Here is a 26,584-nt window from a genome sequence, read left to right on the forward strand (position 1 = left end):
TTCTTACAAGTATCATCCCTGCAGGATGAGGAATAGCTAACCATGCTTCACTACACACCGTAGGACGATACAGTAGCTCACCGGCGTCACAATGTAAACATACGCCATGGGTGGATCTACACCTGACATCCACTGTAATGATACCAAGTACAAGAGCGTATATGGTCGATACTACTATGATAAAAGACAAGTTGTCTAGTATGTTCACTATTTTATTTACGGACAAAATTGTTCTTCGATTGCAATAAGAAACATGTTTAATGTACCCTAAGATTTTTTGTTAAAATAAAGTAAATAATGCCATTTTTTCTGGTCCCGTTTGTTTAAAAAAACAAGCCTACTTGTGCAGAAGCATGAACAACTGTCCATGGCGCACACACGCACAGTGACGGACTCCAAGTGCAAAAGTACACAGCCAGGAGCGTGTTCTCCTTCCATGTTGCAGATGAGTAAACGAGAGAGCAAGCAGAAAAGCACCACAGGGACAAAGAGCGTATATATCTCAACTGCGCGTCACTTTTTATTGGAACAGAAAGAACAAGGAGGTCAGCGGTAGAAAAAAAAAAAAAAAAGGATTGTTAGTGCCGGTAGCTAAGCGGGGGAACGGTCACTTGTTGGGAGTGAGCTTCTCCAGGTCATGGATGCCCTCCTTGTCAATCAAACGGACGCTGAAGGAGGGAAGGTTCAGGATGAAGCGCGTGTTCAGCTGGAGGAGAAAAATCACAACTTGAGACATGAGGGACAAACAGTACAAGTAGAATAACCCCACCAACAGCAGCAATTAGTGGCTATGTTGACCTCCATCTTGCACGACGGCACGAAGGAGGATGTTAGTTGTTGCTATGAATATGTTTGCTTATTTCATAAATTATAACCCCTTAAGACTTGGGATGTACTATATTTGTTTCCTATATTAACAAAGGCCTGGAAACACCCGCGACCCTAAAGGGAATAAGCGGTAGAAAATGGATGGATTTGTTTAGACTATAAAGTGTTATTTCCAGTTAATAGCATAGAACCAGTTAAGGTCAGCAGCTCTCAGACTGGCTGAAAGGCGTCAACATAAGCGATTGTCGACAACACAAAAATCAAAACTCGTTGGCTTACCACATTTACTTGTCCATTTCGCCACAGACATAAAGAAAATGGCATATACAGTTTTTGTTAACCTTTTTTGCATTCTTATTTTGATTCTTCTGTTTTCATGTGATATTTCTATACTCCTATTTAACCCTTGTGTAATGTTCGTATTGTTGTTACTCAGCCAGTTAAAATACTGAAGAGATGTTTACTTTATCCCAATAAACATCTGTTCACTATTTTAACATAAAAGTGTTGATGGTGAGGCATTAAAAGCCACAAAATGCAACAGGTTCATCAGACCCACAAACGCTGGCTGAGTAACAATATGAATTTTGCACGGAAAATTTATCTGCCGGTTTATGCATCCCACAGGTATTCTTCTTTTGTGCTTCTGCACCTGCGGCTCCCACACAAGGTTGCAACATTGTTTGTCAACACTGTCTGCTCTCATTTTCTCGCACATTGGACCTTCTGATGTTTTGTGTACCTACACTCTGTCCTCGTTCCTGTCTAGACCTGCTGTGTGTGTGTGTGAGGTACACAGAAAACATCAATTTCTGCATTCCCATTAGCCCCGGGTCCAGTGGACCCGGAAATCTTATATGAAATAGAAATGTGCAGGTGAGGTGTATGCTATGTAATCATTAAATATGTATTCTGATATATGTTCTTCACAGAAAATGAGCCAAAGTCAGTGAGTCTCACTTTGAAAAATGAATTAATTGTAGCATTTTTGTATCATCAATGGCAGCTAACAATCTTAATAACAAATGTTGAATCAATTAAGTAAAATTGTGTTAGTTACTAAAGTTGAATCTGTTGACAAATAATATGTATATAACTATACAATAATATATAACATTTGTGTCAGAAATAATTGAACAAGGATTAAATGAAACAGTATAGCGCAACATCGATTTACGAACCCCTCATATAAAACTTTTCTATTTATGAACCACAGACCAAATAAAAATACGCTTTGTAGTACGAACCTGGTCTCAGTGTACAAACGTTTCATCCACCCAGCACATCCGTTGTGGTCAGGCTGATGGCTCTCTAGCACTCAGTCGTTAGCTACTGTGCTAATTGCTACTTTGTGTGCTTTTAGGAGGGGTTTTTTAGCCTTTTTACAATATGTTTTAAATTTTGCCAGCTCTATAAGAGTAAAAAAAGCCATGGACAGGCAGTGTGTCGTTTGAAACATTCAGAATGTATCCACAGCGTTGTCAACACCGACTACCCCATTTTCCTTCTGCTTGGCACCAAGAAGATTAACTGAAAAGGTTAAATTGATTTATATTTTATTCCTCCTCATTGTAGCGACCTGGCTGTTAAACTTAAGGAGGTTTGTGATATTTAACTATGAGTGTAGCACAGTGTGTGTGTGTGTTGCCAGGGCGGCTGCATGTAAGGACAGTTAGTGAGTTGTTGGTTTGGCTTTGTTATTAAATAGAAAGTTCATCCATCACCCCCTTATGTTTCTTTGATATACAGTACTGTATAGCGCTTTGTATTGTGTTCATCCATCCATCCATTTTCAACCGCTTGTCCCTTTTGGGGTTCAAAGTGTACAAAATATGGACTTTTGGTGAGACTGGAACTTATTATTCATGTTTATGTTGTTTCTTATTTGCTTCAATATACAAACTTTTCAATTTACGAACCCTGTTCAAGACCCAGTTATGTTCATAAATTGAGGTTCCTTTGTATTACCATGCTTTTGTTTTGAATCTTATGTTGCACAGGACAGGAAGTGACTGTGTGCACGTTTTAATGCCGTGTAACTTGACAGTGGTTGAACTTACTGTTGTCTTGAAGCAGGCATTTTCTTTCATAATTAAAAAAGAAAATGGTGGCCTCACTATATATGTATATCCTTTTGACAACCGATGTCTGCAGGGGACATTTTTTTGGTCAGAGTTCCTCATTTTGTTATGTGCAAAAAATGTCCAACGCAGAAAACACTAGCTTTCATGAAGTTATTCAGACTCTTAAGCAGAGGAACACAAACTGTGACTAACTTCGTTAATGCACTTCTTCAGGATCTCCACTGCTTCATCCCTGGTCAGATCTGGAAAAGAAACAAGGACAAGATGATGCCTCATGGAGACGACCACAAATGTTTTGCAGTGAGCGTGGGTGAGTTATGTGGAAGGCAGACCTGGTCTGTAGTGGCGGTCGAGGATGGTGAGCGTGAGGAAGGCCCCGTAGCCGTGGGCGGCAAAGGGGGCCTTGGCCAGCGAGGACAGGTAGTCCATGTAGTACAGACCCGGACCGTCTGCGTCGTCGTAGCCGGCCAGCAACAGATTGACGTGATATGGCGTCTGCAGGGAGATGGGATGTGGGTGTGAGGGTGATGGCGGCTATAGCGACTGATAAAAACCATGGAAGAAACCATCATGCAGCAAAAGAGGAAGATGAACTGCGGTCGAGGTTTGTTTCAGACAAAAATAGCCTTTTTATGCAAAACCCTTGTCCACTGCAGAGAATGCTCCTCCTCAGGAGGTTCAATCAATCAATCAATCAAAGCCCTAAATCACTGGTGTCTCAAAGGGCTGCACAAACCACAACACAAACCACAGCGACATCCTCGGTAGAGCCCACATAAGGGCAAGGAAATCTCACACCCAGTGGGACGTCGGTGACAATGATGACTATGAGAAACCTTGGAGAGGACCGCATGTGTGAGAGAATGCCAAGAGTGTGCAAAGCAGTAATCAGAGCAAAGGGTGACTATTTTGAAGAAACTTAGAACATAAAACATGCATTCAGTTATTTCACCTATTTTTGGTAAGTATTTAAACTCCACATGTGTTCATTCATAGTTTTGATGCCTTCAGTGACAATCTACAATATCATGAAAATAAAGAAAAGGCATTGAATGAGAAGGTGTGTCCAATCTTTTGGCCTGTACTGTATATAAACTGTTGTTTTTTTTTATATGAAATATATTATTTAAAATTTTTGGACATTTTAATAAATATAATTTACAATCAGGGCGATTTTGTTATTTACAATACAAAAAATAGGCCTAAACATGTATGTTCCGGAAGTAGACTCCGGGTTAATACCGCCATGCTTTTATTTTGAAGTTTACTTTGCACTAAACAGGAAGTCACTGTTAATTCTGTGGAACTAGACCATGGGTGCCCAAACTTTTTCTGCAGGCAAGCTACTTTTCACTTGACCAAGTCGAGGGGATGTATCATTCTTATATAGATGTTTTTGTTAACAAGGAAAAGGTGTTTAATAATAATACAAGCATGTTTAAGACGTAAAGATTCCTTTCTTTCATGAAGACAACAATATAAGTTGGAGTATGACCTGATTCTGATGACTTGCATTGATTGGAATCAGACAGTAGTGCTGATAACGTCCACATTTTCAAATGGATGAGAAATAAAGGGTTCCTTTCTGTCCAATACCACATGAGAGTGGTTGGTTTTTGGCATCTTATTTGTCTAGCTTCCATACTCGTTTGTATAAACTTTACAAGAAATACAATGGCGGCAAACTCTGTGCACGCCAGTTTTTTGAGACTCTTATTTTGTTAGCGCAGGCAGGATGAAGCAGCGCCTTTATTGTGAAGACAGGAACTGTGCAGTCGGTCTTTAGCGTTGTGACGGCAGGTAAGATGCTAGAGTCTGTTGAAATAAAAAGTGTTTCTCGCCTTCTCCTCGATCAACCAGTTTTATGTCAGAAGATGTTTGGGTGTTGTGAATGTCAATCAAATGACGAAAGTGACGTCTTAGTGAAGATTGATGACCACTAATTTTTAGGTGTATTTTTTAATGCCTGGCTGGCGATCGACTGACACACCCTCTACAATCGACTGGTAGCTCGCGATCGACGTAATGGGCACCCCTGAACTAGACAGTAGTTGCTGATGCCTTTTCACACTGCTCAGTAATGAGGAACTTAACAAACGTCAACATACAGAGACCACCCCCCACTTTTTTTTTTAAATGACACCCCAAATGCTTTGTTGACTATGTTTTGTATCTCCATGTTTGTGGAATAACTTAAAAACTTAAAAGGTGGCGTTTACAGCAAATAGGTCACGTTTGAAGGAGCTATTAGTCCAGGGGTCGGGAACCTTTTTGGCTGAGAGAGCCACAAGGCCAAATATTTTAAAATGTATTTCCGTAAGAGCCATATAATATTTTTTTAACACTGAACACAAATAAATGCGTGCATTTTTAAGTAAGACCAACATTTCTAGAGTATAATAGGTCTCTTATTCTTTGTAATAACATTGTTTTTCTGAAGCTAACTGTGGGGGGGGCGTGGCCTGCCGGCCTGCAGTGAACTGGGGTGTGCCCGGACCGGCCTCTGAAAAAGCAACAGGTGCGTAAATGGCCCACCTGGGCCTTGTTATCTAATCACCTGTCGCTCTGTTATAAGCAGCGGCCAGGAGGAGGGACGGGGTTGGGACTGGAGCCAGAGCGCGAGCGAAAACGAAAGAGAAAAAGACAATTGCTCGAAAGCAACTGAGAGACTTATTGAAAAATAAAACACTATTGTAACCTTGAAACAGGCTCTCATGTCGGTGCTTGGTGGTCTGAAGAACCCCCAGGAGGGCAAGCCCCACACTAACCAATAATAACTAAATAACTTCTTACCATTAACGCAACTTTTTGAACAGGTGCGGTAGAAAACGGATGGATGGATTAAAAATGCATGACAATGTTTTATATTTTGAACATTATTTTTAACACTGTGATTACAAGTGGAATTATTCATTATTTATCGTGTTAAGCAATGCCAGCTCAGATTTATCCGAGAGTCAGATGCAGTCATCAAAAGAGCCACATCTGGCTCCCGAGCCATAGGTTCCCTACCCCTGCTTTAGTCATATAACTTCTCCTCTTACTGGTCCAACAATGTAAGCTACGCCTCACTAATACACAAAGCAAAAGAATAACGCAGCAAAAAAATAAAGTTATGTTATCTCACTCACCAGTTTAACAGCAATATAGAAACTGTTTTTAAATCTCTCTTTGAGACAGGCTCCTAAATCAAATGTTGTAATCCGCCATTAGTAGATAAATGTAGTGTAACGACGGTGAAAGAGGGTCACAGGGCAAAGGTGTGTATGATAGGGGGGTTAGTCACTTGCAGTGTGACATCTGCTGGAAGTCAGCACCCCTGTTGACTTTCCTTCATCGCGCCCTCCCTCCATCTTCATTTCTTTTCTCCCTCTCTCTCTCGCCGCCTTCACCCCGTGCCCCCGAGTAACGCCAGGGCTCATTAAAAACTTCTAAAGTCGTTTCTCTTGCAGCTCACCCCCCCACCCCATCTTTAGAAATTACATCTTCCACGCTCGCAGCCTCTTCTCTCCCTCCAGTACACTAATTTATCTCCTTCTCAATTAAAAGAAACACAATTTGGAGGCCTTCAAAACAACCCCGAGCCTAAATGCTTGACAGACAAAGACTTTGCAGAGTTTTTGATTAGAACCCAACAGGAAAAGAAGTCCATTATTACATTGCAGCAAGGCAAGAATGATTCATACGGCAGCAGGCTGGTTGTGATCTCCACACCTGCCCTGCAATTTCAATTTACCTCACATTTGACCTGCTTATTTCTCTGACTTGTGTTGGCGTTATATTTGCCACGAGGGAGATGATTGCTATATCCCCTGTGGAGAGGGCTTTAGTGTGAGTGTTAACGATGGCCTCACTAGAAAGCAGAGAGTTGGTGCACAGCAGGCACAAGCGAATATCATGTGTGAGTGTGTGTTTGTGCATGTACTTTTACTCCTCTGTGAGCCTGCCAACGCCCCAGTGGCATCACCCCCACCCACCAGACACCTGCCTCACTGGTTACAAGGTAACAATAATACGGACCTGGCATCAAAATAACCTTCCCATGTCACCTCGTATAGGCACCTTGTTAACCCCGCCACCTGAACTCACGCCTAGATTCACATTAACAAACAATATGCATCATCTTTATCATTTACTCCCGACACACGTGCATACGCACACTTTTACGACACACAATGACAAACAAAAGGCTGAAAGTTCTACAAAACAGAAAAAAAGAGAGAGCATCCTGTTTGGCTTTTGTACTTTGCAAGAATCTTGATCAGGTACACTTTAGCTGGCGTTAAGATTCGATTTGCTACAGTTTGGTACAAAATCGCTTTGCCAAGTTGGCAACGCAATCGGTCATGTTTTTTGAGGATTTATTTATTTCATTCAATTAATATTATTCACTTTTTATTAGCCCTGTGCTTCACATCCACGTTCTTCCTTCCCATGACTGGAAAACAATCCATCTCTAGCTATGGAGGTAATGCTACCGAGTAAAACCAGTTTTGGTCGGATCTTAAGGGGTTCCCTCTGGTGGCATTTGCTACGCCAACTAATAGTGGAGATGCTATAAACTCAAATTTTTGCTTGCAATTTAAAGCATAACAATAAACCGGGAGACAATTACTATCTCAAAAAGCTTAAATTGGAAACTCTTAAAGGGGAACTGCACTTTTTTGGAATGTTGCCTATCGTTCACAACCATTATAAAAGACATGACAATGGATGTATGTTTTTGTAATGTATTTTAACCTAAAGGAGCCATATGTAATAATTTCACACCAAGTTATCATTAAATGGCCCTGATATGTTAAAAAGGCATTATTAAATAATGTTATTTTCAAATACCTGTATAACTGATAACATTAGTAGGATATGCTCATTTCAAAATTAGATTTACAGCCTCGAAATCGTGATATTGTTTTCATTTCGATGTCCCGTCCTCTATTGTTTGACCAATTAGAAAGTTTGTGAGCGTGTCACATCCAGGTCAGCAGTTATCTTTGTCTAGCTACTACCACTGGTAAAGTTACGAAACATATCAGACCTCAGTAATTTTTAAAAGGCGTCGTTACGATTCTCAACTTATTCATGACAAAACCAGGAACAAAACAAGGATTTGTATCGGTGATGCCTTTGAAAGATGGAGACGATTGAAGGCGGAGAAGATTTTTCATCTGACGCCAAACTTGCTAATTTTCTCCTTGATAGGTAATCAATCCACTTTATTTACAAAGCACGTTTAACCAACAAAATGTTTCCAAAGTGCTGCACAACAATATTAAAAACAATATTCAAATACTATCCTGAGCTCCACCAATGACGGAAAACGAAAAATAAAAAAAATAAATGAATTATATTTATACAGCGCTTTTTCTCTAGTGAATCAAAGCGCTTTACATAGTGAACACCCCCTTATCTAAGTTACATTTAAACCAGTGTGGGGGGCACTAGGAGCAGGTGGGTAAAGTGTCTTGCCCAAGGACACAACTGCAGTAACTAGGATGGCGGAAGCGGGGATCGAACCTGCAACCTTAAAGTTGCTGGCATAGCCACTCTACCAACCGAGCTATACCGTTTTAAAGGGTAAAACCAATTAAAACAGAAAATAGAAATCAACATTTTAAAACACAGAGGACAACAGAGGACCACACAACTCACGTAGTTTTAAAAGCCAGAAAATAAAAATGAGTCTTAAGACGAGACTTAAAACACTCCAATGTGGGAGCAGTTTGAACATGGAGGGGCAGAGTGTTCCAGATCTTAGAGCCGACCACAGAGAAGGGCCTGTCTCCCCTAGTTTTAAGTCTGGTCTTGGACACCACGAGCTGGAGATGGCTCTCGGACCTCAGAGGGCGCGCAGAATTGTAACTTTGAATGAGGTCTGAGATATAAAGAGGTGCCAGTCCATGTAAAGCTTTGAAAAGAAAGAGCAAGGTTTTAAAATAAATTCTAAAATTAACAGGGAGCCAGTGCAAACTCTCAAGGATTGGGGTTATATGCTGGCGTTTCCTGGCCCATGTTCAAAGTCGTGCTGCCGTATTCTGGACTAACTGCAACCGGGAGAGAGCTTTTTGGCTAATGCCAGCATAAAATGCATTGCAGTAGTCCAGGCCACTTGAAATAAAAGCATGCACGACTTGTTCAAAAAGGTTAAAAGATAAAAACGGTTTTATCTTTGCTAAAAGACGAAGATGATAAAAACACGATTTTAAAACGCCATTGACTTGTTTGTCAAGTTTAAAATCGCTTTATATGGTGACACCAAGGCTGGTGACCTTGGGACGCACATCATTTTGCAATGGTCCCAAGTAAGTGAGGGCCGGACCAGCTGTCATCATGGCAATGTGAAACGTACGATACTGTCACACTGTGTAGCTTTTCAACTTATGTTTCCACTGAAAAAAGTTAAAAAGTTGGTTGTTTCATTTTTACGTGCATTTCTTGAAGATATGATAACCACACAACCTTGTGTAGGGGTTGGAGAAGATGACCACCACCAACAGGATACAGTGGTTTGCTCAACGACATCGTTTTCCAGCAGTCCTTGCAAATATTACAATCTATTCGGCATGAAAACAAAGCTCCGGAAGGCAGCGGATTATACGGCCCGTCAGCTTCGAACTTTTTGTTTCTTTCTGCACCGAATCCTCATTACTGATGCAGCATCGTCAAGGCCTCAGGTGATCATGTGTTCTGCCAATTTTATTTGTCTCCCTCCTTGCGCTCTAAAGCTCGAGTCAATGCAGTACTCTGGAGGTTAATAACACAGCCCAGTTGTTTTCCTGGGCGGCGGGTTAGTAAGCACACTTCAATATGAACAGTCTCCGGCTTCCTCGGCTCAGACGTGCTCTGCTGACTAGAGTTAACTACACCTCCCGAAGGTCGGCAGCCACTGGAGTATGACATCTTTCAGACTATAGAACTCATCTGTAATTCATCCTGCGGGAAAAGGAACGTAGGAATTAACAATATAGCTCTGATTAATTTATCAGCCAGTAGTTTTTCACCTAAGGGTTTGGGCACGCTGGCAGTGAGGGATCATTTTTAGGAGGGGGAGCGGCACTTAAAAGATGACAAGGATTGAGGAGAAACAATTGGGATAAAAAACAAATCATTATCTTGATGAATCCTTCTTTTTGGCTTGGCCTGGATATTTAATCAAATTAATTAAAACCAATTGCAACATATCTGGCACAGTTACCCAGACAACTGAACAAAAGCTTAGGACTACAGGCATTTTACATAAATAGGTAGTTTACGATGTTTTGTTCTGGGAATGTTCTTAAACTCAAGGATAGATTAGTACATTAGATGATGCACATGTATAAAGAAGTCCTAAAATATTACAGTTCATTTCAGGTTTTTTTTATGTTCGCAACTTCCAAACTGGATTAGTCTGGATATGTCATCAACAGATTGATGAGCCAAAATTAGACCAAAAAGAAAACTGATCATGAAATTGTGTTCTAAAATAGAAATACCACATAGAGAAATGGACTGCAGGAGAACAGGGAACAAAGCTGTTTATACAATATAATTTGCAACTCTTGGGGTCTGATGAGTGTGAGCGCAAACATAGCTGGAGGAAGGAGTGGGATGCGGATCGGAGAAAAAAAAGTGCAGGTTTTCCGCACACTTGAGAACGAAACATAGATAAATCCCAATTTAACAAAGCCAACGCTGTAACCAAGAGGCACAAAAACCAAGATTTCCTTGCAGCGTATGAAAAAACATGCATAAAAATGTATTTCTCCAACAACATTTGCAACCCTGACTGAATAAAAACGATCTGTGTCCAGTAGGTATGTGCAAAATATTTGAGGCTTGTTTTGTGAGCTTTTAGCATTTCCACAATTATGATAAACATTTTATTGTATTTCCATTATAAAATGTCCCAAAATATCTAAATTGGATGGTTCTAGGGCTGCACCTAACAACTACTTTGACTAATCATTGACTATCCCAAATATTACTTGACTAATCAGTTTATAAAGCGTATAGCTATTCAGTGGCTCTTATTTAGCCATGGGCTTTTAAATCTAGTTTGAGATATGGGACATCACATAAAAAAATGACTACTTCATGGAAAATATTTATGAACCGTGTTGTTCATTGGATTACTACAAAAACAAATTGTTAAAACTTTTGTCCATAAAAAATAAAAGGACTATAATTTTTTAATGTAAAAAAAAGGAAAGTCAAAATAAAGTAAAAAATATATAAAAACACCACTAAAGCTATCTGGCTTCTTCGAAAAGAAAAGAGCAATCATGTGACAATAAGATGTTTAGAAAGTTTATAGACCAAGTTTAGCAGGCAGACTTTGGCTTAAGTTACAGTTGAAGCTTTTTTCCCCACACAACTACGTCTCTTTGTTAGTCAACTCGGGAACAAACCTACTATCTTACAGAGGCGAATCGGAGACCACATCCTCCAAATGTCCGACAACTCCGCTTTAATTCTCCCGCATCATAGACGTACCGCCATGAAAAGCAAAGTCGCTTTGCAAATTAAGCCAGTTATTTAAAGTATCTTCTACTTGTTTGAGTTGAAATGTTCCCAGTCTTTCTATGTTTTCACTTGCCATGTTGTTGGAAGTGGCCGCAGCTTTTTTTTTTCCCCCCCCATTGCTCGCACTGACTCGTGCATGTTTGTTTTCGTTCTGAGAAACACGAGCGATGTAACCACCACTTATCGTGTAATTGGTCTACTTTTCAGTATTCACTTCTTTAAAAGGTCGGTACCCAGCAGGTTTATTTTCTCTGTTTAATTTATTAGCAAGTTTTTTGCGTACACACAGGTATAGTACAATGTAGGGGTGAAATGGGTCACAAAATCTACTGTTATGCTCTAAATACCATTTTGTGACAGGTTTTCCGGTACATTTTTGTTCTTTTTAACATTCCAGAATACTATATATAACAGGGGTGTTCGAAACTTTTCCACCAAAGGCTGCATACCGAACAGTTAAATCATAAGGGGGCCAATTGGATATTTATTTATTTTATTTTTTAAATACGAAAATATATATATTTATAGAGAAACCCTTGTGTGACAGCTTTGTGTTTCAGTTGACAAAGCATATTTTTTTAGTATCAAAATGTCATTTTTTTTCTCATTACATTATGTTTTTGCTCTTTCTTTTCATTTTTTGACTTAAAAAAACACTGTTGCCCAGTTTTTCAAGTCAAAGCATTGTAATGTTGTGACATCATAATGTACCAAAAACTGCTTTACAAAGGGTATGTTTGAAATGTTCTCAGCCTGTGTCATTTTTTGCATCGATGACATCAGCGAATCATCCATACTGTATTTAGTATAAATTTACTTTGAGTGCTTAGCACAAGTCCGACATTGTAGTCATTAAGCTCCTTCTTTTTCCTCTATCCTCTTGTTGCGGGGCAGACTGGCTCGTACAGGCATATGCATCCTCCGCTGCTGCCATTTCCAATAAAAAGTAGCTTATAGTTCTAACTTATATCGGTCAGTAGACTCACTACGGAAGCACTAAAAACTACAACATGAATGACGGGAGAAGACGCTGTCCAGCAGGAGGTAAGTAATTAAGACCGCCCACAAAACGGCGCATCATGAACAGACGGTGAAAATCCCGGCTTGAAGACTATCTGTAAAACATAATCAATGCTAAGTATTGACCAAAGAACCACCATCACATGTTATGTAGACCACAAATAAAAGTTTTCAATGTTGAAAAAAATCATGATATGACATCTTTAAAGTATAAGGCAGCACTAAGGTCACATGAGTTAGGTTCAATTGTTGTTGTTTTTAGCAATTTGCAATTTTCTCAAGTTATTTTTCATGCCGCTCATCAAATGGTGGCAGCCCTCTTAACAGTGCTATCAACAAGACTGATACAATTACATGTTCACACTTCACCTTGTGATTGGATCTCACTTCGCAGCTCTATTATGCAAATAAAAACAAAGCCGAGGCGACAATGCACATGCACCTGTGCCCAGTAATTAAAATAAGAAGCTAAGAATTATAAATAGAGACTCTCACAAAATAGTTGGACCAGTTGACAATTCTTCTTTTGGAAAGCAGGCTAAGATGTAAAAGTTTGGATTGTTATAATAAAAAGACGGATCCGGTCTTTGCTGTAATGGACATGGTGCTATGAATTGCTTGGGATGTTTTATTAATGCAGTATTTTCAATCCACTTAACATTGTCTAGTACAACTTATTAGGCCAAACTGGTTTACAGTGATCGTAACGGCAGCCTGTACATGTGAATGTCAAGTCATGTGTACATTCAATCCTACTTGTTCTCACACTCAGTCAGTGCAGTGTGGTCTACTGGGTATTCTTCTGCCCCCCAGGGATTCCCACAGTCTCTCCACACCTCCCTCCTCCCACTTCTCCACCCCTATCACCGCCTCGATGTGTCCCACATTCCCTTCCCTGCCACACTAATTGTTTTTTGTAATTATTTTCACCCTTCTGCCTGTGTAAAAGGAAGCAGCTGCAATACTCCTAACAAATTAGTGCAAGAGTCACGATGCATCGTTATGGCGAGACATCTGCAAATGATCCTATGAGAGTCTAATTTCTTGGCCTAAATATTAAGCTAAAAGCCTCTGTTTTTCAGAACTAAGAACATCTTCTGAGGTGTTTCTTAAAAGGGGACAGGCTTCTTTTAAATCAGTCAAAATTAATCTTCTTGCCGAGTACAAATGTTTTGATGTAATGATGGATGTGGTCAATGACCACTGAACTACCCATCTAATCACCGAGATCAAACATTTTCTCAACATTCAAAATGAGCATTACTTAGATTTGAATAAACAACCTTACCTTTGATTTTATGCTCCATTGCACTAGTCGTGTGCGTTGTTGAGGATTACAAATAAAACAAATGCAAAAAAATATATACTGAATGGTTAAATTAGTTTTTCAGTAGTTTTAATTGGAAATATTATTTTGTACACTCAATAAAATATCTATAAATCTTTTGTTTATGATTACTTTTCAGCGTATCGACCAGATGTATCGCTTGTATCAGGCTGTTCATGTGTGAACCTCATCTTGGCATTCCAGGATTAGTTTTTGACAAAAACCGTAAAAAAAAGGTAAACCCAAAGCTGCAATTGAATTATTAGAGGGGTTTATTTGGATTATTTTCTAAGCAAACAAGATTCAACACCGACAGAAACTCTACAGGACTGTCTCAGAAAATTAGAATATTGTGGAAAAAGTCCTTTATTTTCTGTAATGCAACTAAAAACATGAAAATGTCATACATTCTGGATTCATTGCACATCAACTGAAATATTGCAAGCCTTTTATTATTCTAATACTGCTGATTATGGCATGCAGCTTAAGAAAATTCAAAAATCCTATCTCAAAAAATTTGAATATTTCCTCAGACAAAGTAAAAAAAATGATTTATAACAGCAAAACAAAATCAAACATTTGCAAATGTCAATTAATGCACTCAGTACTTGGTTGGGAATCGTTTTGCACGGATTACTGCCTCAATGCGGCGTGGCATGGAGGCAATCAGCCTGTGGCATTGCTGAGGTGTTATGGATGCCCAGGATGCTTCATTAGCGACCTTTAGCTCATTTGCCTTATTGGGTCTGGTGTCTTTCAGCTTCTTCTTCACAATACCTCACAAAAATCTCCATGAGGTTCAGGTCAGGTGAGTTGGCAGGCCAATCGAGGACAGTGATGCCATGGTCAGTACACCAGTTACTGGCGGTTTTGGTACTGTGGGCAGGTGCCAGATCATGATGGAAAATGAAATCATCATCTCCATAGAGCTTTTCAACAGATAGAAGCATGTAGTGCTCTAAAATCTCTTGGTACACAGCTGCATTGACTCTGGACTTGATGAAACACAGTAGACCAACACCAGCAGCTGACATGGCTCCCCAAACCATTGCTGACTGTGGGAACTTCACACTGGATTTCAAGCAACTTGGATTTTGCTCCTCTCCGGCCTTCCTCCAGACTCTAGCGCCTTGACTTCCAAATGAAAGTGTGAAGTTTTTTTTACTTGGTCTGAGGAAATATTCAAATTTTTTGAGATAGGATTTTTGTGTTTTCTTAAGCTGCATGCCATAATCAGCAATAATAAAATAATAAAAGGCTTGCAATATTTCAGTTGATGTGTAATGAATCCAGAATGTATGACGTTTTAGTTGCATTACAGAAAATAAAGGACTTTATCACAATATTCAAATTTTCTGAGACAGTCCTGTATTAGCGCTACTGACTGACTAGAATAGGTGTTTGAATACACTTAAGAAAGATGTTTGGGGGATGTTTGCCTTACATTTTTATATATGTGCCTTTCAAAAAATGTTTTTAGTAGTATGCACTGGAAGGCTACATCTTGAGTCCTAACCTCCTCCCCATTTCAAATGTGACAATGATACGATAAAAATGTTGTCTTTTACACAATTTTTTCTTAAGTTAGTATCAGACATTCCAGAGGTTTTCCAACTATTGTGTTGACGGAGTTGTAACAGTATCCTTGACTGGTGTAGATCAGTCAAATCTCAACAAAATGAGCTGTCTATGGTGTTTTACACACTTATGCACACAACTAAGGGTGGCATAATGTTCGTTTTATCATGAATGTAGTAGACGGCCCGCTGACAATAGTAAGGCCAGGTGAGAGGTGATTAAACACGAGTGTACCATAGTTAGGCCAATAAACTGTAGGCAAGGATGTTCCTATCAGATTTTTATGCTGCCGATTCCGAGATTGGCTAAAACCAATCAAGTCATGTAATTTTGAAAATGTGTTTATGGTGTGTGCTATTGAGAGTTTAACAATATCAACACATTATTTCAACAAGTTCTTCTTTTTTTTTCATGACGTAAAATTGTATGAACAAAAAGTTAATATTACACAACAACTAAACAAAAGCTGCTACCTACTACTCATTTAGAAGAGAATAGAATAGAAAGTACTTAATTGATCCCTGGGGGAAATTCAGTTGAAAAGATTCCTTTGCCCTCCTGTGTCCAGGGAATTAGGCCGTAAACATTAACAAAAACTACAAAAATATGATTTTTGTGCGAATAAAAATACTGATCTAATAAATCTAGTATCGATCATATACTGATCCTTCTCTTGGCAGCAACACCACCGATTTATGGATCGATTCACTCTTACCATATGTGTAAGACAGGCAGCTCCACATCACTATAACACAATAGTTACTGTAATATTACCCTCTCTGTAGACGCTTAATTAAATCTACTTGTTAATTTCCTGTTAATAGCTGCTTACTTACTGCTGCAACGCGGTTACGTCGACACATCTGAAAGCTTATTATGCACTTACTTCTTGTTTCAAGCTTTGCGGTTAGCTTACCTATTAGCATGCATGTTCCTGGCTTACTCTCAGTGTGTAATGTGTTTAAGCTTTGTCCTCCAGTGACAATGTAATTTAAGCTAATAACTAATGGGAGGATTATTAACTTAAGGGAGCAGCAGTTAGCGGCTAGCCGCTTCTGTCAGCGGCGGGACCAAAAATAAAGTATCACCTGGATTTTGTGATTGGCATTAGGGCTGGGCGATATATCGATATACATGATATATCGCGGGTTTGTTTCTGTGCGATATAGAAAATGACTATATCGAGATATTCGAGTATACCTTCTCAGGCAGTTGCTTTTAGCTGCGGGCATTACACTACAGGTTCTTCCCACACCTTCTTGTGTCTCCTTCTTACAGAGTGTTAGCGCACCTTCTTACACACGTCACATACTGTCACGTCAAACGTCATATACGTATACGCCCTCGCGGTGCAGAGAGGTAGCGGCATGGGTAACATTAGCTGTGATGCCAGCAGTAATTCCGAGAGAAAGAAGGAGCGAATCTGGTCACAAATGAAGGAAGAATTCATTCCAAAGAAAAACAGCGTCTGGCGGTGGTTTAGCTTAAAGCAGGAATATGTCGAACAAACAACCGTAATTTGTCAAGTGTGGTGCTAAAGCCTTGCTATCAAAAGTAGCATTACTGCTAATATGTAGCATCATTTGAATGGTCACCTGCTAGAAAATGAAGAGTTTTTACTCCGCATGTCAGCATCTCTATTCGGTGCCACACGCCCACAAAATCATGCACAAAAGTGCACTTTATTTGTTTTAAACTACTGTAGTGCACTTTAATTTAGTGTTGTTTTGATACGTCATCTTAGTGGCATCTTGCACAAAAGTGCACCAATAGCTTGTTTTGAAATGACAATCTTGCACTTTCTGTTTTGGAAATGACATGAATATTTGTGCCACTGCTTCATAACTGTTTAATAAATACAGTTTTGGTAAATTGACTTAATTGTGGTTTCCCTTGATGCATGAAAGTTTAAAATGAGCATATATTAATGCAGTATGAACAAGAATGTTTAATGTCAACACATAGAATCATCATACTGCTGTGATTATATGCATCAAGTGTTTATTCAAGGCTAAGGCAAAATATTGAGATATATTTCGTGTATTGCGATATGGCCTAAAAATATGGAGATATTAAAAAAGGCCATATCGCCCAGCCCTAATTGGCATATTCAGAAAATTAGACAGTAGTGATAAGTGTAGCTATTATTAACTGTAAGTCGTCCCTAAAACATGCATGTAATCTTGAACAAAGACATTTATATGACACCGAAGTAAAGATTTACATAAAAAATGTTTGTTAGTGTCTAGTAACAAGCGTGTGTTATATCTTACAGGTCATTTTTACTTTTAATTTTGACAATTTTTCCAACTTCGTAGGATATTTATGTTGATGCCCGACTGAGAGCCAGCGTCCTCTGCAGTGGATATTTGTCTTTTGCAAAACATGTTACTTTATTTTCTTTGAAATCTGTAACTCGGTAAAAATAAATAGACTATCTACTATGATGGAGGCTATACATTGCATTGCTTTTAAGACAAAAACTGAGATATGGCTTTCCGGTAAACAAGAAAACCTTGCAGATAGTTCATATTCAGAAAAGAAATCTACAATACTCCTCACAAATACTTAAACCAGGCAGTAATGTGACAAACAATATATGATTGAAGTTCAGCATTGTGATGTGTGAGTATGTTTACCCTGCTTCGAAGGTAGTCTGCAAGGTTCTTTCTCGTGAAGTTTGCTGCTGCTGCTGGACTGAGTTCATAGCCTGCCAAACAATGAATAAAAAAGACATTAAGCAATTTTCTTAATTAGAAACCTCATAGTGTGACAATGTGTTATGAACTATGATTTGTTGTAGGAATGATATTACCCATCATGAGTTGTTGAAACAGTCAAGTGGTTAAGCTTGTTGATATCAAAATATCCCCAATAAATGTAGACTAACAAATAATTAAATTCCCTCACCGTTTCTCATTTTGTAGAGCTGAACGTTCTTCTGAATGTACTCCGCAAACTGGACTGTGTCTCCCGACTCTCCCACACACAGTAACAGAATCTTCTCACTCAGTTTGAACATCTTGTCGTAGTCTGAAAAACATTCAAAAGTGAGATGATAAAGTGAGCGTTCAGCCATCAAAAAGTGCAACTGCAGAAAAGCAATGACTTAACAAGGGTAAAAGTTTAAGTTGATTTCAAACATGTATACAGATAGGAGTGATACATAATATAATCTACATTTTATCATTTCTCTTTACAACACGTTTGAAAAGGAAGTAAGTGAAAGTCAAACTTATTTAATCCTACCCCTTTTAAGAATTCATAGTAATTACTAAACATTTGTTCACTTTCTGTTCACATCTTGTAACACAATTTACATCAATGACTTCTTAATACAACTGATCGTCTTATTAATAGTTAACACAGCTTTAACTGGCACTAAAAAACATGAACATATTTCCCCCATTTTAGAATTCCCTCACTGGCTCCCAGTTCATTTTAGAATTAATTTTGAAATATTGTTGTTTGTTTTTAAATCTCTTAACGGATTATAGCTACAATAAATGTCAGACTTTTTAAAAATGTACACCCCCACAAGGTCTCTGAGGTCAACTGATCAGTTTATTTTTGTCGTCCCAAAAACCTATTTAAAATCCATTGGTGATCGTGCATTTTCTGTGGAGTTATGTACTTAAAGGCCTATTGAAAGCCACTACTACCCACCACGCAGTCTGATAGTTTATATATCAATGATGAAATATTAACATTGCAACATATGCCAATACAGCTGGTTTAGTTTACTGAATTGCAATTTTAAAATTTGCGCGGAAGTATCATGCGAAAACGTGGTATGATGACAAGTGCGCGTGACACAGTTCACAGCTATAAGTGGTCTCTTTGCATTGCAAAATTCCACAACATTATGGACATCTGTGTTGCTGAATCTTTTGCAATTTCTTCAATCAATAATGGAGACGTCAAAGAAGAAAGCTGTAGGTGGGAAGCGGTGTATTGCGGCCGCCTTTAGCAACACAAACATAGCCGGTGTTTCATTGTTTACATTCCCGAAAGATGACGGTGAAGCTTTACTATGGAATAGAGTGGTCAAGCAAAAACGATTGGATTGGACCACACACACAAAGTACAGTGTATTATGCAGCGATCATTTCGAAACATCGTGTTGCGAAGAAGGTCCCTTGCGAAGGGCAGAGATGGGCATCGCCACCACCCGTCGACTGGTGCTGAAGAAAGGTGCGGGGCCGACCTTCAGGTTGTACAGGTACGACCATATAATCTCACTAAAACACTAGTAACACAATAAACAGATAAGGGATTTTCCAGAAATATCCTATTAAATTTGTCTAATAACATCTGAATCGCTCCCACTGTATAGTCTTTTTTTTTGTAGTCCTTCACTCTCACTTTCCTCATCCACAAATCTTTCATCCTCGCTCAAATTAATGGGGGAATCGTCGTTTTCTCGGTCCGAATCGCTCTCGCTGCTTGTGGCCATGATTGTAAACAATGTTCCGATGTGAGGAGCTCGACATCAAAAATATGGCAATATCGCGAAATGATCAAGAATGACACATAGAATGGACCTGCTATCCCCGTTTAAATAAGAAAATCTAATTTCAGTATGCCTTTAACAAAAAATATGAAATAACTGAGAATACCGAATTTCCTTGAATAGCCCCCGGGGCGCTAATTAATTTAAAACCTCTTCTCACTCCTACGCCTATTCAAGGCATGCGGTAATAGTAAGCACGCGCTAATAACTTTAAAACCTCTTCTCACCCCTGCGCTTACCGATGGCATGCAGTAAAACATTGAGTGTGATGTGAAGATACAATAACGGAGAGCACATTTAATAATAAAAAAGTTATTATGGTTATTATTTTCAGCACTGAAGGTTTGGAATAACCTTCAATTTACGCAAGCATTTCGCTGCTTCTATCGTCACACGGATGAGATTGGAATGCATACTGGGTGATGTAAGTTACACTGAAGGTTGTGATATAAACAAGTTTAACACTCTTACTAATATGTGCCACATTGTGAACCCACACCAAACAAGAATAACAAACACATTTCTGGAGAACATTGGCACTGTAACACATTATAAACGCAACATAACAATTATCCAGAATGCAATGCATCCATGACTCTTACTGCTTATATTATACACCCCGCTAGCACCAAACCCCGCCCACCTCAACGATGCGCAGAGGGTGGGTGGGTGTTGGGGGGGGGGGGTTGGTGCTAGCGGGGTGTATATTATCAGCAGTAAGAGTCATGGATGTATTGCACTCGGGGTAATTGTTATGTTGTGTTAATAATGTGTTACAGAGCCGACGTTTTCCAGAAATGTGTTTGTCATTCTTGTTTGATGTGGGTTCACAGAGTGTGGCACATATTAGTAAGTGTTAAACTTGTTTATATCACAACCTTCAGTGTAACCGGAGTGGCTGATGAACAAGACCCCTGGTTTACGCAATAGTACAAGCAAAACAACTCTCTATGCAGTGTAATTTCATTATAGATTTAAAGAGAGTTTTGCGGTTCCCATTGTTGTTGTGAAATGGGGCAAAATGGCTCTTTGAGTGGTAAAGTTTGCCAACCCTGCCGCCTCCGTCACTTTGAAAATAACGACAGGGGAAGGGTCACTCGTGACGTCATGAATTTGACCTGGCGGTAATAGTAAGCATGCGCTAATAATTATGGGAAACAAGTTTGACCTGACAGTAGTTCAAGGCAGGCGCATATTACACGCGAGGCGGCAATTCAAGGGAATACGGTATGTTTCGTTTTCTAGTTTCTTCAAATAAGCCCCCTTTTGCTCGGATTACTTTTTCGCACACTCTTGGCATTCTCTCGATGAGCTTGAATAGGTAGTCACGTGAATTTTCACTTCACAGGTGTCATAGTTGTAATGCCTTCCGTGACAATCTACAATGTAAATAGTCATGAAAATAAAGAAAAGGCATGGAAATGAGAAATGTATGTATTAGTAAATTGCTTTGAATACGAAAGGGGTAGGATTAAGTAAACTCGGCTTCTACCTACTCCTTTTCGTACATGTTGTAAAGAGAAATACAAATGAAAAATGGTGCGTCACTTTGAAACAAACTAACCATGTTCACTTTCCATTCATCCATCCATTTCTACCGCTTATTCACTTTGGGGTCGCTGGTGCCTATCTCAGCTACAAGCCGGCGGAAGGCGAGTACACCCTGGACAAGTCGCCACCTCATCGCAGCATTTTCACTTTCGCTATTAGTTTTTTTTTTATACTTGGGTGTTTAACTATTTCGACACTAGTCTAGCGCTGACGGCAACTAATATGTAGATAACACAAAATACTATTTTTAAAAAGAGAAACTCAACCCACTTGTCATTAATAAACGGTGTTTAGCTTAGCTAACTAGCTAAAGACATTCGGCATTCGACAACTTGGAGAAGAAACCGAAGCCCGCGTTATTACTTACAAATTTATAACAGTCCATACAGATATTAGTTAATTTAAGTTTTTTTTTAATTCGCAATTTTAGTTAATGACCAAGACGGCGGCTTTAGTTGATGCTAAATGCTAAGCTAACACATTGTCACTTGCCGTGTTTGATCTGAATGATGCTGTTGGCCGCAACATTGTCCGCAGCCACGACGACAAAATCCGGTCCTTGTATGCCGATTAAATATTCCATTCTCTCCAACAAGTGCAACTTCGATGGTTTAAAAAAAAGTATGCAAACAGCGTTACTCTTCGCAGCTTGGTCAGATTACACAGCAAAAGTTGCAAGTCGTCGGCGCCTGATTAATACGTCACCGGAAACGGCGTGATGTGTTTCGTGTGCGACTTTTTCCTGACGTGTGTCAACGGGACTGTGGAGCAGGGGTCACCAACACGGGGCCCGCGGGCACCAGGTCGCCCGTAAGGACCAGATGAGTCGCCCGCTGGCCTGTTCTAAAAATAGCTCAAATAGCAGCACTTACCAGTGAGCTCCCTCTATTTTTTAAATTGTATTTATTTATTAGCAAGTTGGTCTCCCCTTGCTCGACATTTTTAATTGTAAGAGAGACAAAACTCAAATAGAATTTGAAAATCCAAGAAAATATTTGAAAGACTTGGTCTTCACTTTTTTAAATAAATATTTTTTTTTTTACTTTGCTTCTTATAACTTTCAGAAAGACAATTTTAGAGAAAAAATACATCCTTAAAAATAATTTTAGGTTTTTTAAACACATATACCTTTTTACCTTTTAAATTCCTTCCTCTTCTTTCCTGACAATTTAAATCAATGTTCAAGTATTTTTTTTATTGTAAAGAATAATAAATACATTTTAATTTAATTCGTCATTTTAGCTTCTGTTTTTTCGACAAATAATATTTGTGAAATATTTCTTCAAACTTATTATGATAAAAATTCCCCAAAAATATTCTGGCAAATCTAGAAAATCATTAGAATCAAATTTAAATCCTATTTCAAAGTCTTTTGAATTTATTTTAAAATGTTTGTTTTGGAAAATCTAGAAGAAATAATGATTTGTCTTTGTTAGAAATATAGCTTGGTCCAATTTGTTATATATTCTAACAAAATGCAGATTGTATTTTAACCTATTTAAAACATGTCATCAAAATTCTAAAATTAATTTAATCAGGAAAAATTACTAGTGATGTTCCTTAAATTCTTTTTTTTTTTTTAATTTTTTCAAAAAGATTCGAATTAGCTAGTTTTTGTCTTCATTTTTTTGGTTTAATTTTGAATTTTCAAGAGTCGAAATTGAAGATAAACTATGTTTCAAAATTAAATTTTCATTTATTTCGTCTTTTCTCCTCTTTTAGACTGTTCAAGTAAGTGTTTTTTTCATCATTTGTTCTCTACAAAAAACCTTCCATAAAAGGAAAAAAAATATACGACGGAATGACAGACCGAAATACCCATTTTTTTAATATATGTACCGGTATATAGATTTATTTATAAAAGGTAAATTAAGCAAATTGGCTATTTCTGGTGTGTATCAAACTGGTAGCCCTTCGCATTAATCAGTACCCAAGAAGTAGCTCTTGGTTTCAAAAAGGTTGGTGACCCCTTCTTTAGCATATCAGTATGTGGAATTAAATGATGGAATGGATTAAGTAAAGAAGTAAAACATTGTACTGTTATGATCCACTTTAAAGGCCTACTAAAATGCGATTTTCTTATTTAAACGGGGATAGCAGGTCCATTCTATGTGTCATACTTCATCATTTCGCAATATTGCCATATTTTTGCTGAAAGGATTTAGTAGAGAACATCGAAGATAAAGTTCGCAACTTTTGGTTGCTAACAGAAAAGCTTTGCCTTTACCGGAAGCCGCAGACGATGATGTCACATGTTGATGGCTCCTCACATCCTCATATTGTTTTAAATGGGAGCCTCCAACAGAAAGAGGTATTCGGACCGAGAAAACGACAATTTCCCCATTAATTTGAGCGAGGATGAAAGATTTGTGTTTGAGGATATTGATAGCGACTTACTAGAAAAAAAAAAGAAAAAAAACAAGTAAAAAAAAAAATGCGATTGCATTGGGACGAATTCAGATGCTTTTAGACACATTTACTATGATAATTCTGGGAATCCCTTATATTTCTATTGTGTTGCTAGTGTTTTAGTGAGTTTAATAGTACCTGATAGTCGAAAGGGTGTATCCACGGGTGTGTTGACGCCAGTGTCTGATGGAAGTCGACGGCAGCTGTACGGACGGCACAAGCTCAGCTGATCTCCGGTAAGTGGCGACTTTTTACCACAATTTTCTCACTGAAAACTGCTGGTTGACATTTGCTCGGGGTTCATGTTCGCTTGACCGCTCTGACCCATAGTAAAGTGTCACCTCCGGGAATTTTAAACAAGGAATCACCGTGTGTTTGTGTGGTTAAAGGCTAAAGCTTCCCACCTCCATCTTTCTACTTTGACTTCTCCAATATTAATTGAACAAATTGCAAAATATTCAGCAACACAGATGTCCAAAATACTGTGTAATTATGCAGTTAAAGCAGACGACTTTTAGCTGTGTGTGTGTGCAGCGCTAATATTTCCTAACAGTCCGTGACGTCACGCGTACACGTCAGCATTTGGCGACATTTTCAACAGGACACTTCGCGGGAAATTTAAAATAGCAATTTAGTGAACTAAAAAGGCCGTATTGGCATGTGTTGCGATGTTAATATTTCATCATTGATATATAAACTATCAGACTGCGTGGTCGCTAGTAGTGGCTTTCAGTAGGCCTTTAAGAGGCTGTTCAAATTGATAGTGCTTACAAAGTACAAAGAAGAATTATGAGAAACACTTTCAACCTTATTGAAAATAAGGTATTCTTCATCTCCGTATGTTAATTAATTAATTACATGTTACAGAACCGTGTTGTATTATTCATTCACGGATGTCATTTTACTATTTTACTATAAAAAAGGTCAGTAAATGAATGTATATATTTGTACACGCTCTGACGGGGCGGCATAGCTCGGTTGGTAGAGTGGCTGTGCCAGCAACTTGAGGATTGCGGGTTCGATTCCCGCTTCCGCCATCCTAGTCACTGCTGTTGTGTCCTTGGGTAAGACACTTTATCCACTTGCTCCCAGTGCCACCCACACTGGTTTAAATGTAAATTAGATATTGGGTTTCACTATGTAAAGCGCTTTGAGTCACTAGAGAAAAGCGCTATATAAATATAATTCACTTCACGTGGGAAAGGGGTAGGGTTAAATAAGCTTTGCTTCTTCCTACTCCTTTTCAAACATGATGTGATGTGAGCTGAAATAAATTGTCTGATGTGTTATGTTGTAAATGTGCTCACGTTCGAAATAAACTAAGAAAGAAAGAAGAAAGAACTTAGCCAACAAAATAATGACGTAAAACAAAAAAAGTTGCAAGTCGTCTGCGCCTGATTAAGACGTCACCGGAAACGACGCACCGCACTTCCTGTGCGACTCGGGCGGGCAATTTGAGCGGCCTTCCTCTGACGTGTGTCAAAGATACTGTGGACTGGAAGGAATAATAAGCGTTTTTATTCACATTTTATCACCATTTTAAAAGGACTGGAAGGCGGTATGAAGGGACGAACACCTCCGAGCCAGAAAAAAACAATGGACGCCGGTCGCTTGGATGTCTCTTTTCAGCAAAGACGCTCCCCGCGGCTGACTTCTCCCTCGGTAAATACAAGCAGCAACATGGCGGCCGTCAAGCGTTCCATCATCGTCAGGAAAATAGTAGCCAGGAAAACCACGGCTGCGTCCGAGCAAGACAAAGAAAACACGCCGAGACGATCGCCGGTTGTTGCCCCGCTCTGCAAGCGGCCCTCCGGGGCAAAGAAGCAGGCCGCCATGCCGTCACCGATCCTCCCTCCGGCCTCGTCACCCGCCCGGCCTGAGCCGCAGGAGGCTCCACAAGACGCGGTGTGGTCGCAGAAAGTCCGCCGCTCCTACTCCAGGCTGAGCGGCAAGTCCTTCAACAGCCCCAATTCCCGCGAAACTCTTTTCGGCTTTGAAAAGCTGCAGACCCCGGAGGTGGGACGAAGTGTCGGGCGGACCATACTAGGCCTGGAGGTCTCCAGCAGCTCCTATTCGTCTATGATGGACGCCGAGGACCGCGATCCCGATTTGGCCGAGCCGGACGCCAACATCCCCGGGGTGTCTCTGGTCAAGGAGAAGAGGAACCGGAGGAAGGTGAAGAAGATGGACGTGAAGGAGCTGGACGCGCTCGCTGACCAGATGAACGCCGAGTTTGAGAAGGCGGAGGAGTTTGAGCTGGTGGTGGAGTAAATACAGACCGAGGAACACTGGACGTTATATTGGAACCTGTTTTTTTTTAATTCTATGTATAAATATTCCCCTGCTGTTTCCTGTTATTAAGACTGTCCATTGTTGTAATTTAAGAGTCAATGCCATAATATGTCATGACAAGCTGATTAGATCTAAATAGATGTTTGGACATTTTTTGCTGAAATGATGTTTTTTACTTTTAGTCCTAATGTTGAATTTATTGTCTTCAAACTCAGTTGTTGCATAATAACTGAACTACTTTGTAATAAATTGGTAGGACAATGTTTGAAGTCGTTATTCATGGTATGATCAGAATAATGAAACACGTGGTACTCTGCATAAATCAATGTTTATTTATACAGCCCTAAATTACGAGTGTCTCAAAGGGCTGCACAAGCCACAATGACATCCTCGCCTCAGATCTCACATCAGGGCAAGAAAAAACTCAACCCAATGGGATACAATGAGAAACCTTGGAGAGGACCTCCCACTGGGTGACCG

The 26,584-nt window shown here is 39.3% G+C and overlaps 2 protein-coding genes across 2 annotated transcripts; one reads left to right on the forward strand and one right to left on the reverse strand.

The window, feature by feature from the left end:
* Positions 1 to 496: 496 nt before the first annotated feature.
* LOC133539574 (proteasome subunit beta type-2-like) lies at positions 497 to 22,120 on the reverse strand. The gene is made up of 6 exons (XM_061881584.1): positions 21,896 to 22,120; positions 18,250 to 18,372; positions 17,979 to 18,049; positions 3,245 to 3,407; positions 3,105 to 3,154; positions 497 to 706 (listed from the first exon to the last, which is right to left on the reverse strand). Exons 1-6 carry the CDS (start codon positions 21,984 to 21,986, stop codon positions 608 to 610), a joined length of 597 nt encoding a protein of 198 aa, XP_061737568.1. The 5' UTR covers positions 21,987 to 22,120; the 3' UTR covers positions 497 to 607.
* Positions 22,121 to 25,222: 3,102 nt separating this feature from the next.
* On the forward strand, positions 25,223 to 26,367 carry LOC133539440 (sororin-like). The gene has a single exon (XM_061881440.1). The coding sequence runs from the start codon at positions 25,373 to 25,375 to the stop codon at positions 26,081 to 26,083; it is 711 nt and encodes a 236-aa protein (XP_061737424.1). The 5' UTR covers positions 25,223 to 25,372; the 3' UTR covers positions 26,084 to 26,367.
* The last annotated feature ends 217 nt before the right edge of the window (positions 26,368 to 26,584 follow it).

This window comes from Nerophis ophidion, linkage group LG21, assembly GCF_033978795.1.
Source record: "Nerophis ophidion isolate RoL-2023_Sa linkage group LG21, RoL_Noph_v1.0, whole genome shotgun sequence".
In the NCBI taxonomy this organism is placed as follows: Eukaryota; Metazoa; Chordata; class Actinopteri; order Syngnathiformes; family Syngnathidae; genus Nerophis; species Nerophis ophidion.

What these genes read in the sequence shown, in the direction of transcription:
- LOC133539574 (XM_061881584.1), bottom strand. Translation starts at nt 21,986, where the DNA reads ATGGAATATTTAATCGGCATACAAGGACCGGATTTTGTCGTCGTGGCT. An exon ending in CGACCGCCACTACAGACCAG is followed by an intron (nt 3,155 to 3,244) that starts GTCTGCCTTCCA and finishes TTTCTTTTCCAG; the next exon opens with ATCTGACCAGGGATGAAGCA. An exon ending in TGAAGAAGTGCATTAACGAA is followed by an intron (nt 707 to 3,104) that starts GTTAGTCACAGT and finishes TTTCTCCTCCAG; the next exon opens with CTGAACACGCGCTTCATCCT.
- LOC133539440 (XM_061881440.1), top strand. Translation starts at nt 25,373, where the DNA reads ATGAAGGGACGAACACCTCCGAGCCAGAAAAAAACAATGGACGCCGGT.